This window comes from Cricetulus griseus, chromosome 6 (assembly GCF_003668045.3).
Source record: "Cricetulus griseus strain 17A/GY chromosome 6, alternate assembly CriGri-PICRH-1.0, whole genome shotgun sequence".
In the NCBI taxonomy this organism is placed as follows: domain Eukaryota; kingdom Metazoa; phylum Chordata; class Mammalia; order Rodentia; family Cricetidae; genus Cricetulus; species Cricetulus griseus.
The window spans coordinates 66,697,908-66,711,463 of record NC_048599.1 but is presented as its reverse complement, the minus strand read 5'-3'; the positions used below and the strand labels follow the sequence as shown (position 1 = coordinate 66,711,463).

At 33.7% G+C, this 13,556-nt stretch overlaps 1 protein-coding gene across 1 annotated transcript; it reads left to right on the top strand.

Annotated features, from left to right (window-relative positions):
• The first annotated feature begins 5,659 nt into the window (after nt 1-5,659).
• LOC100753567 (olfactory receptor 4K3) lies at nt 5,660-6,580 on the top strand. The gene has a single exon (XM_027421019.1). The coding sequence runs from the start codon at nt 5,663-5,665 to the stop codon at nt 6,578-6,580; it is 918 nt and encodes a 305-aa protein (XP_027276820.1). The 5' UTR covers nt 5,660-5,662.
• Nucleotides 6,581-13,556: the final 6,976 nt, after the last annotated feature.

The window sequence follows — 13,556 nt, the reverse complement described above, 5'->3', positions numbered from 1 at the left end:
AAGTTCATAACACTAAGATCCCTTGTAAAGAAACTGGAGAGTAGTCACACTAGAGACTTAATATCACACCTGAAAGCTCTAGAACAAAATGAAGCAAACTCACCCAGGAGGAGTAGACACCAGGAAATAATCAAATTGGGGGCTGAAATCAATAAAGTAGAAACAAAGAAAACATACAGCAAATCAATAAAACAAAGAGTTGGTTCTTTGAGAAAATCAACAAGGTAGACAAATCTTTATCCATACTAAGAACAGACTCTCAGGAAATCCAGATAATCATCAGGTCGTACTTTAAAAACCTGTACTCCACCAAATTTGAAAATGTAAAGGAAATGGACAATTTTCTGTATAGGCAACACTTACCAAAATTAAATCAAGAACAGATAAGCAATATAAATAGGTCAATATCCCCAAGGAAATAGAGCCAGTCATCAAAAGTCTCCCAACAAAAAAGGCCCAGGGCTAGATTGTTTCAGTTCAGAATTTGACCAGAAATTCAAAGAAGAGCTAATACCAATATTCCCCAAATTGTTTCACACATAAGAAGCAGAAGGATCATTGCCAAACTCTTTTTTGAAGACTACAGTTACTTTGGTTCCAAAACCACACAAAGATACTACCAAGAAAGAGAACTACAGAGTAATATCCCTCATGAATATTAATGCAAAAAAATCAGTAAAATACTGGCAAATGGAATAAAAAAAACACATCAGCAAAATCATCCACCATGATAGGCTTAATCCCCCCAGAGATATAGGAATGGGAGAAAATACAAAAAAAAAACTGTCAATGTAATTCAACATATAAACAAACTGAAAAAGAAAAACCACATAATCATCTCACTAGACACTGAATAAGATAAGCCTTCGACAAAATCCAACACTGCTTCATGATAAAGAAATATCACAGATAATAGGAACATACCTAAACATATTAAAGGCAATATACAGCAAGCCAACAGCCAAAATCAAACTAAATGGAGAGAAACTCAAATGTATTACTCTAAAATCAGAAACAAGACTAGGCTGTCCACTATACTGTACTTGAATTCTAGGAAGAGCAGTAAAACAACAAAAGGAGATCAAGGGGATACAAATTGGAAAGGAAGAAGTCAAAATTTCACTATTTGCAGATGATATGATAATTTACATAAGTGACTTGAAAAATTCTAAAAAGGAACTCCTACAGCTGATAAACACCATCAGTAAAGTGGCAGGATACAAAATAAACTCAAAATATCAGTAATACTCCTATACTAGACATCAAATGGACTGAGAAAGAAATCAGAGAAACATCACGGTCACAATAACCACAAGCAACATAAAATAAACCTTGAGGTAACTCTAACCAAACAAGTGAAAGAACTCTATGACAAGAAGTTTAAGTCTTTAAAGAAAGAAAGAAGAAAGATCTCCCATGCTCTTGGATAAGTAACAAAACATAGTAAAAATGGCAATCTTACCAAATAAATCAAGAGATTCAATGTAATCCCCATCAAAATCCCAGCACAATTCTTCATAGACCTTGGAAGAATAATACTCAACTTTACATAGAAAAACAAAATAGTCAAATAAAGAGAACATTGGTAGAAATGTGATTGTAATTATAAGACTGAAGGAAGAAATTGCAGAATGGAACAGAGATTATTGATTTTCAGTGATCTGTGGTTAATAATCCTAATGAATTAATATATGAATGAAAACCAGTCTTGATAGCAAAAGGTCCATGGCATGCCTCCTAACATGCTCTGCCTGTCTTTGTCAACTGAGCTGAATAGGGCTGTGCTCTAAGTTTGTCTATTTTTGAGCAAGAAGCTTTAAGCAAAGTATATCATGAGAAACAACTGTCAGCTAACTTTGTTCTTAAAATGCTACATTAACATGAAGTAACATTAGATACATTAATGTGAGTACAAAGGGATTTCTCAAAGAGCAGCAGTATTTATATGAGAAGACCACTGCAAAGGGAATTCATGGTTCACAGTGAACTATGGGCATATTCAGTGAATTGAGGACAGGATAAATTGTTGTGGTTTGGTTTGGTTTGGTTTGGTGATGTTTTTGTTTTGTTTTGTTCAGGATCTTAAGTAGCCCATGATGGCCTCAAACTCAACATGTAGCGAGATGATCTTAAAATTCTTATCCTTCTACTTCTGCTTGTCAAGAGCTAGGATACTGGTTGTATCTTCACATCCTATCTAGTTCCTTAGTGCTGGTGACTAAACTCAAGACTTCATGCATGCTATGACAATCACTCTACAAACCAAGGTATCTACAGTATAAAGAAAAATTTTAGAAGACAAGACCAAAGAAGACACATCAGTTATTATGGAAACAATAATTCTGACCAAAGAAGTTAACTGCAGGATAACCTTTGACTGAGGTTTAACTAATAGTTTCTTGGCAGGTGTCCCTGAAGAATTATTTTATATAAATGCTCTGGTGGCTTCTCTGTGGGTCATGGTCTTGATAGAGTCTTTCTTGCTGGTTTCTATTAGTTACTAGTGTATAAGAACTCTTCCTTCAAAATTGCCTTGGTTCATTCCCTTTGTAGTGTTCAGGTGGGCAGAAGCCTCTTTGCTTTGACACTCACAACTTTCACGTTCCTTTTGTAAAGAAGAGTAGGGGCACCTTCTGCTGCTCATCAGACATAGTACATGGGCAGTACCAACCACTTCACATAAAAATAAAGATCCCAGTCCAAATGGATACCTCTACAAGGCACTCCTACTCCTAAGGCTTGGGGAATATACAAATGAGGGCCTAGAAATATTGTAAGAGCCAGAGGTTCAGGTACTTTTTTATGAGACTGTATCTCATAATAATATCAACAGCTACATCTTTAAAGTCTATACACAATGTTTGTCCAAAGATAAGCTAATCAAAGACTATAATAAGAGGGCAAAGGGAATGAAAAAAGCCTATGAGACCTCAACCCTACACACAAACACACAAAAACACACCCCACACACACACACACAAAAACCCTGAAGGCAACTGAATAATTCTGGGAGTGACTAAAAGTTGAGAAAACATACATATAAGCAGCACAATGTAGAATGACAAGATTATATTTGTGATTATAAAAATATAGAAATGCATATGTATGTATATTTATGAATGTAATGACAATTACTGAATACGATTATGGAATTGAAGGAAAACATGGAGGGTTATATGTAAGAATTTGGAGTTTACTATAATATAAAAAATATAATAGAGTATAGGTAGTAAATGTACTTTGGAAAATAACTATAATAACAGATTTATTGTATAAAAGATTAGGAAGATTATTGGGGTCTATAATTATTTTGTTTATAAAACTACTTTTCATATATAATGTCTCCACTGGCATTTCCAGATGAGGAGATAATTGTCTAAATGGATGCATGAGGTGTAAACTACAGGAAAGTATTCTCTATTTTTCAAATAATTATTACATTTATTCATGTGGGTGCATGTGTCATGAATGTAGGCATGTCTATGTATGTCCTTGCACATATATAACAGTACATCTGTGGAGATAAGAAGACAGCTAAGTGAGCGGACTCTATCCATCCACCATGTGGATCCCAAATATTAACTCAGGTCATCAGACTTGGCAACAAGTGACTTCAACTGCTATGGCATCTCACTTTCCCATGTGATTCATCTTTTTAACTTGCAAGTTGCCATAACACATAAAAATGTTAAAATTTTAAAATATTTATAAAATTAAAGGAATGTTTTTTATTATTGAGCTCTCATTTCAATTCAAGAGAAGCTGGAGGCTAAGAATCCCCAAGGACTATGAAAGTAAAAGACTTTCCAACTACACAGTCCTATTTAACTTGCAGAATGGGAAACTTTCCAAGGCAGATATGACTTTGTCAGAATATATAAGCCACAGTGAGGTGAAACATTGAAGCAAAAACATCATCCAAAAGGCAAGATCTGTTTTATAAGGTGATTCTTGTAGTGTGAGTACATCACAAACTGTTTATTGTACTCTCATTTTTCATCTCAACTATTCAGTTAAGGTTTATCTGTTGTTGTTTTAGTAGCACTTAAAAAAAAATCCTTCATGAGTTTACAGTGAGTCTTGCATTTGCATTTCTTAGTTGTTGTGCTTGATAAAAAAATTGTTGTTTTGCATTCTAACTAATCCTTTTTAACACTGGAAACATAAAGCAGTTTTATAAGCTCACATCTAATGATCTCTTAGGGAAATATTCAAAATTTCAAGTCTTTCAACATGGCAAAAAAATTATTCTCAAAGACCACTAAACATACTGTTACCTGATTTTTTGATACTCTATTTTTCAAGAGTCAGACAATGAATTAGATAAGTAGTTAGGAGAAGTTGGAGGCAGTTGATAGTGATATAGATTAAAATAATCTGAATTCACCAATATAAAAAATTGCAAAAATGGCATTGATATCCAAAAGCCTAAGTAAGCTCTATTTTGAACACAATGAAACTAATTTTATGTAAACCTGACTGTTTTTACTACTTAAATTTGTCATTTTTACTTACTTGTATTTGTATTAAATGGGAAATCACCTTATTCTACAAATGTCATTAATTTTTCTTGGACTCGTCAAAATGGAGATTACTATCATTTATTTGATAACCTGCAAGTGATATTAGGGATTTAGAGTCAGAGAGATCTCATTTTGTACTGCATACACTTTTACTGATTTATAGAGCTGATTGACACATGAAATCAATAGACATTATTATTATTACTAATATGTTTTATGTACTTAAGGAAATCACAAAAGAGCCTCTAATTTGTTTACATTTTAATCTTCCAATTTCAAACCTAAAAATAGTAAGAAAAAGAACCAGTATTAAGATTAAGAAAAAAATCTCATGAGAAATAAAGGGAGTCAAGGAAGAAAGAAAAAATGAAACAGAAAGGTATAGAAGTAGAGAAAGCAGCTTTCATGAATAACTGATTCAAATTATTATATGAAATTGCAACTTTTAGATTTGAAAGTCTGTAAGCATCCCTCAGGACTAGTGATCCGTAATTGTTCAGAGACACACTCTGATGAATGAGTCCAATGTTCAAGAAAATCATAATGCTAAAAACATGACATGAACACATAGATTTTCAATTTATTTGATGAACCACTTTTATCATATATTTTAATGAATTGATTCAATTCTGTCCACTCGCACATAGTAAAAATTGACTTGTAACTGTGGATTTTACGTTCATGTTTAAATATTGTCAATGGGTTTCATTTTAGTACAAGGACAGTCAAGTGGAGGCTGTAAGAGTATCACAGATATTATTGAAGAATATTACCTCTGAATCCATGACAAAGAGGTAGATTTAAGGCTTTAAAAATACAAACAGAATATTTTGTACAGATATTTTTTTAAACTATATACTCATTTACATACATACACAGATTATATTTCAGATGTGTAAAGATTTTCCTATATTTAGAAAAATTTCCTGGTTAGGGAGAATACACACACACACACACACACACACACACACACACACACACACACACACACACACACAGTTATTTTCAATTAGACTGGATACAATACCACAATATAATTTGAATATTCTTCTTCTTACTTGACAGAAAACATTAAGCTATTATTTCTATTTCAAGAATTCTTAGGCTCTGCCTCAACCCATTGGAGCACAGTGAACTAAATGGAAGAAGCAAACCAGTCTGTGGTGTCCGAGTTTATTTTTCAGGGGCTTTGTACATCAAGGGAGCTACAGATCTTCCTCTTACTGCCATTTTCCACCCTCTACCTGATGACTGTGGTAGGAAACCTGTTTGTCACGGTATTAATCATCACTGATCATCACCTCCATTCTCCCATGTACTTTCTGTTAGCCAATCTCTCTTTTATTGACTTTTGCTTTTCATCAGTTACTACCCCCAAAATGATCATAGATCTTGTAAAAGATAATAAAACCATTTCCTTTGGGGGCTGCATGAGCCAGGTCCTCTGTGTGCATTTCTTTGGAGGGGGTGAGATGGTACTTCTTGTAACAATGGCCTATGACCGCTATGTGGCCATCTGCAGGCCACTCCACTACACCAGCATCATGGACAGACAGAAGTGCATCTGGCTCGTTTTGATATCATGGATCATTGGCTTTGTTCATGCCATGAGTCAGCTGATCCTGATTTTGGAGCTACCTTTCTGTGGACCTAGAGTGATAGACAGCTTTTTCTGTGATATTCCTTTGGTGATGAAATTGGCCTGCACGAATACTGATACTCTGGGAATTGTGATAAATGCTGACAGTGGAGTTTTAGCAACAACTTGTTTCATTCTCTTGCTGATATCTTACACTTACATTCTATTAACTGTTCAGTTTCATTCTAAAGATGGCTCATCAAAGGCACTCTCTACCTGTACATCCCATATCATAGTGGTTCTGCTATTCTTTGGGCCTGTCATTTTCATCTATCTATGGCCAGTCAGCATCACCTGGGTAGACAAGTTTCTTGCTGTATTTTATTCAGTCATCACACCTCTCCTCAATCCAGCCATCTATACATTGAGAAATAAAGATATTAAGAATGCCATAAAGTCACTGATAAGTCATAAGTGAGTTCTGGAATAATTTTAAGACATCTTTTGTTATTGGCAAATTCATTATGTACACACCATTTTATCAATATGGAATTGAATTGTATAATAATTTTGGGGGGAATTTATAATGGTAATTAATATATGGTTATTAAAATAGTCATGAGAAAAACATATTCAAAATCATTACACTAATAGTCTTACCATTTAAAATAAGCAATAGCTCTGCATAATATACTTACATATAGTGAGGTTTAGATGATAATAATATTGCAAAAATTATGATTACACATTATCTATGTCCTCAAAATTGTGCAAGTCACTTTATCTAGATTGTTATTCATGAAATCCTCTTTGAATTTATCAATTTTACCATCTTAAAAATATGGCAGTCTTAATTCTGTCATTGTAATAGAAGATATTGAATTTATTTGTGAAGCCTGCATCCACTTAGAAATGAAAACGCTGAACAAATCAAATCATAATATTAGTTGCCTCATATTAATATCATCTCTGTCATTTTTCAAGTCTTAATTCTTCATATGCATTCAGGATTTTCCTGCCAAGGCCATTTAGGTAAACATTGCATGCTCTTGATAATATGGTATTCATAATAATTTAAATTGTATACCAATTGTGAGTAATTTGCTGGATAAACTATGTGTGTACATGTTTACAATAGCTTGAGGTCTAGTTCATTTATAAACAGATATGAAAGTAATAACTCCTTGAATATCATGTCAGTATTTCATGAACTAATTGTTAAAACAATTGATTATATATATATATATATATATAATATATTATATATATATATATTCTAAAAAGTTAGAAAGGTTGTTATAAGATAAATTTTCTAGCAAAACCATGTAAACACATGCATCATGCTTTCCTAAAATCGTGTGATTATAGGTAAGTATGGTTCAAATTTGGCCACATACTTTGATATGTAAAAGTATGTAGGTTCTAGAATCTTTTTTGAAGAAATTGTCTCCAGTTTGTATATAGAGTTAACTCTCAACAATTTTGTCACCCTATTTATTTAATAAATATGTTCTTTGACAATGTCTGCAACAAGCTGATTACGTTTAATATGGTCCCTGTCATCTCATTTCCCTCCCACTTTTATTACCCCTTCCCCAGTCACTAAACCACACAAGTGCCTTTCAACATTTAAGTATTTCTGTTTTGCTTTGTGATCCATTGCAATGACCCATAGCCATCTGTGTGTCCCTTGATTACAACTATTCCTGGAGCACTATGCCCTCATTAGTGGATCTCAACTGAAGAAAATTCCTGGCACTGCCCCAGAACAAACTCCTGTACCTTATCAGATCACCATGTTAGATTAGAGTTAGAATTCAATAACAATGCAAATTCCAGAAAGCCAACAAACTCATAGAAACTGAATAATGCTCAACTGAATAAGCCCTGAGTCAATGAAGAAATAAAGAAAGAAATTAAAAACATCCTATGATTCAATGAAAATGAATGTGCAACATACCAAAAATTATGGGACATTATGACAATAGTGTCAAGAGGAAAGTTCATAGCACTAAATGCCTATGTAAAGTAGTTGGAGAAATCTCACACTAGCAAATTACATAGAACACATGAAAGCTCTACAGCAAAAAGAAGCAAACTACTACTCCAAACTACTGCTCCAAGAGGAGTAGTTTCCAAGAAATAATCAAATCAAGGGCAGATATAAAAAAAAAATACAAGAGAACAACACCAAGGATCAAATAAACAGTTCTTTGAGAAAATCAACATGATAGCCAATCCCTTATGCAAACTAAATAAAAGGCAGAGAGAAAATTTTCAAGTTAACAAAAATAAGAAACAAAAAGGGAAACATAGCAACAGACACTGAGCAAATCAAGAGCACCACCAAGTCATATGTAAAAAATCTTTATCCAACAAAATTGGAAAAATTGAAAGAAATGGACAGTTTTCTAGATAGGTAACATGTACCTAAATTAAATGAAAACCAGATAAACAATTTAAATAGACCTATAAATCCTAAGGAAATAGAAGCAGTCATTAAAAGTCTCCCAAACAAAAAAAGCCCAGGACCAGATGGCATCAGCTCAAAATTCTACCAGAATTTCAAAGAAGAGCTAATACCAATACTCATATAAAATATGTAATATAATTATTACATATAATATAATTAAATCATTCTTCCTTCCTTGTCCTCCTTCTAAATCCTCCCATATTCTTCTTCACTCTCCTTCAAATTCATGGCCTCCTTTCAATAATTGCATCTGGATGAGCTTTTCAGTGCATAGAGTGTTATTCGAATGTGTGTTTTCAGGGCTAACCAGTTGTTCTTCCCTGGGGGAGAATGCCTCTCCTACCCTCAGTTCTCCTTAGTTGTCTATAGTTCTTTTTCTAGATTTGAGGACTCATGGACTTTTCCCTATACTTTTACATATTCATTGGTATCATTCTTGTTTAGCTCATTTTGGGCAACCATTTTTTACAAAACTTTGTGGGTGCCATGGGATCAGGGAGTTTTCAGTGATAATGTATCTTACAGTAATATCAGAAGTCTCATCTTTTCTTGTGTCTTGTATTGCTATGAAAAACTACAGGTTAAAAATTGATATTGAGTCTGTAGTTCTTCAATCTGCATCCCTCAATTATTTTTCAATTATGTGTTTAAGCTTATCTTCAGGTAGCACATTTATGACTACAATTTCACAAAATAACAAAATTATTATATTTCTTGTTCACATTTTCTGCAATTTCTTAGTCTTGAACTTTACTTTTCTAAATCAGCCAGTTGCATACACAACAATATATTATACTCAAATCCTTTATATTTCTTATATTTTGTAATATGATTTCAACCCTGCACAAAGTGATCTGATCAATATATTTACCAGAAAAAAAAGCTTTGTAATTTGAGCCAAAAGGATCCAATGCATTGAGTACCAGTGCTTTTTCAGAAAACAGATTCATTTTTTTATTGGAATTAGAAAAAAGATTGTTTTACATGTTAATCCCAGCTCCCTCTCCCTTCCCTCCTCCCCTTCCTATCCCCATTCTATTTCTGCTCCCCAGGGAGAGTGAGGCCTTCCATAGGGTGTCTTCAGAGTCTGTCATAACCTTTGGGATAGGGCCTAGACCCACCCCCATGTGTCTAGTCTCAGTAGTATCCCTCCATGTGGGCTCCAAAAGTCCATTCCTATGCTAGTGATAAGTACTGATCTACCACAAGAGGCCCCATAGATTTCCCAGGTCTCCTCACTGATACCACATTCATGGGGTCCAGGTCGGTCCCATGCTGCTTTCCCAGCTATCAGTCTGGGACCAAGAGCCCCCCCCCCACCTTGTTCAGGTCAGCTGTTGCTGTGGGTTTCACCAGCCTGGTTTTACCCCTTTGCTTATCACTCCACCTTCTCTGCAACTGGATTTCAGTTAAATTCAGTGTTTAGCTGTGGATATCTGCTTCTATTTCCACCAGCTGCTGGATGAAGGCTATAGGATGGCATATAAGTTAGTCAATAATCTCATTATCAGGGGAGGGCATTAAGGTACCCTCTCCTCTGTTGCTTAGATTGTAAGTTGGTGTCATCTTGTTGATCGCCAGATATTTTTAGTGCCTGATTTCTCATTAAACCTATAATGGCTCCCTCTATTATGGTATCCCTTATCTTGCTCTCCTCTATTCTTCCTCCAACTCAACCTTCTTGCTCCCCAATGTCCTCCTCACCCCTCCTCTTCTCCCCTTCTCATTCTCCTAAATCCCTCTCCCCTCCCCCCATGCTCCCAATTTGTTCAGGAGATATTGTCCCTTTCCCCTTCTCTGGGGGACCATGTATGTCTCTCTTACAGTCTTCCTTGTTTCCTAGCTTCTCTGATGGTGGATTGTAGGCTGGTAATCCTTTGCTGTTTGTCTAAAATCCATATATGAGTGAGTGCATACCATATTTGTCTTTTTGTGACTTGGTTACCTCGCTCAGAATGGCTTCTTCTAGTTGCATCCATTTGCCATTTTAAAGTGTTTCTATTCTATCATCATACTGATATGGATCATGTCTTCAAAAAAGGACCACAAGCAATAACTTTTACTGTTATGGTAGTCAAAGCAAATTATCAAAGAGGCCAAGAATCGTTTCTGAAGACTATAAACCTCACTTATGTATAAATATTAGATAAACAATTAAGAGTACATTAAATCACTTTTTCTACTTATTTCTTAAAAATGGGTGTTAACATAGTTTGATAGATATCATACTGGTATTGTCAAAGATTTTAATAATTTATTGTATGTCAGATCTAAGAGTTAAGAAAATATCAAGCCACATTGTGACTCCTCATCAAATAGAACAGTCAATTTGCCAATAATTTCTTCTGCATTTGTTAATAGCTGACTCTTGGGGAATACAATATTTATAGAAGGCATCGTTCCTATAGAAAACTAATAATGATGTAGTTATTGAATATTATTCCCAGATGCTTCAATTGGTTGTATTCATGTTGATAAGTACATGTGTGCCTTTAGTTATGATGGTGAGTGGTAAGTTAGAAAAGAGTAACTCTGCCTGTGTTTCTCATTCCTTGAAGATGCTGAGGGCAAAATCTGTTCCTGCTTGGGTAGGTGGAGCACTTTGTCTAATCTTTCAGTGTCATGTTGTACCACTCTAAACTTGTTCTTTGTTTTTATTCATCAATCCACTTTGTTGTATCTTTCTGTTTCAACCTGGGTTACCTCTCTCAAGTTCAGCTGAACCAGAGTTGAGAGGAATTCTTCAAAGCAGTAATATTTTTAAGCAATATCTTTAGTTTTTGACTCTTCTTTCTTATCTCTAAAGATATAATAAAGTCATAAAAGTGAAAAACCAATATCTGTATCTTGGTTATCTCATAGCAATTCAATTATTCTTTCCAATCTAAAAAACAATACAATAATTTTTATATATTGCCACATTTTATGATAGATAAATTTTATTTAGTACTTATGCTATAATATTGTACTGTTAGATATTGGTAATTCCGTGTGTGTGTGTGTGTGTGTGTGTGTGTGTGTGTGTGTGTGTGTGTGAGTGTGAGAGAGAGAGAGAGAAAGAGAGAGAAAGACAGAGAGAGAGAGAGAGAGAGAGAGAGAGAGAGAGAGAGAGAGTCCTTTTCTATCCATTAACTTAGATACATGTTCATTCATATTGGGAAGAGTAAACTGAAGTAATTATTTAATTCCAGTAGGCATCAAGGTAACTTAGTGAGTAAAGATACTTTTCACAAATTATGTTTATGGGGTTGTATATGATTTGAAATGTGTTTTGGAAAGTAACTAATTTGCCATTTCTTTATTTTTTTTATAAAATCATCATTACTTAAAGTTTGTGACACATTCTAAACCATTGCATTATAGTATTCTCTTTTATGCCTACCAGTAATTTATTTCTGCAAATTGCATTCTATCCGTGTTGTGTTAGTCCATCATATATACCAACTACTTTTCAGGAATTTTGCCGTTATACCATGAATTAGTCCTTTGGGATTTGATAGTTTCATAGGTCTGAACTTGCTTTATTTTATCACTATAGTTTGTGTTTTGATTTTTATATAGAGTTTCAAATATATAAGAAAAATATTTTAATGCAATGTGTAAACTATGCTTTTTATGACACTTATCTGTATGAAGAGACTATTACTGACTTCTTATATTTGCTTACATTCTGTTGCACATAATATTCATTCTTTATCTTAATTTTTGAGGCAACTGTGTAGTTTGGCAATTGAATACTGAAATTTTGGTCTTGTCTTTGAAATAACATTCTCTGAATTAAATTCTTGTCTATTTTGCAGCATACTGTTTATCTATAGCTCTAACAGTCTTTCTTTACTTTTTAGTTTTAATATTTCACTAATAACAAAAGTTGAAATTTTTAAAATTCCATTCAAATAATTTTGAGTAAATTATTTCTAAATGCTTCCTTTCATTGTTATTGTAAATCTATAAATCAGTTTGAAAAATTAGTAACTCTGCATTATGTTCATTTCTTATAATCATTATGGAAAAATCCTCTGAAATATTATGAAGCTTGACCTAAGTTTTATACAAAGTTTTATATATGGAAGAACTTCAAAAAATTTCTTTAAAAAACACCCAATAATTAAGTTGGAAAATGCCATTGACAGCTTGCTTTTTAGACAGATAGCTCGTCAGATATCCTGTACAATGACATAAGCACAAGGAAATAAGGAGACAGCAGTATCATTCCTTAAACAAGATAAAGAAACGTGAGATATAGAAGCAAAAATTGGCAATGGAAATCTCGAGGAAGGAATTTATTTAAGAATTATTTGGAAGTAAGTATAGGAAAGGCATAGCAACTAGTTCAGAATAAAATTCAAGGTGTGATGTAAAGGAAAGGTTGTTTTATCTAAAACTAACACACTGTTCATATTCTGATGAAATAACATTTCTGTTAATGACAAATGAGAAGGCACATAACTGATGTCAGAAAACCAATGGTAGAAATTAAAGGCAAAAAGACCATGACAAAGAGAATGAAATCCTGCAATAATGCCAAGGAAACTATGATTAATGTGATTATTACATAGTTTATTCAGAGTAATAGTTATTTTCTCTAAAACACTCCAAAGGAAAGTATCATAGTAGATGAATAAAATTGAGGACATCCTTACAAAGGAAAAGTTTGAGAGAACAGACCAATTAGTGCAAAGAATTCCAGGGTCTCACCTTTTGGTTTGTTTACTTGCTTTGGACTTTGACACAAGATTTTCTGTATTCATGGTTGCCTATAACTCACTATCTATCCCTAAACGATCTTCATGTTTCATCCTCTGCTGTTGCCTACCACCAAGTATTACCACACCCAGCATCTAGATTTAAAATAAAACCCAAATGAAGCAAAAATAATAATATAAAAAGAAGTCACTATGTCAGTAAGCTTAAGGAAAAAAAAAACAGAATACAGTTTAGTCAATTAACTATATATGAGAACATTCCAGAATACAATTAA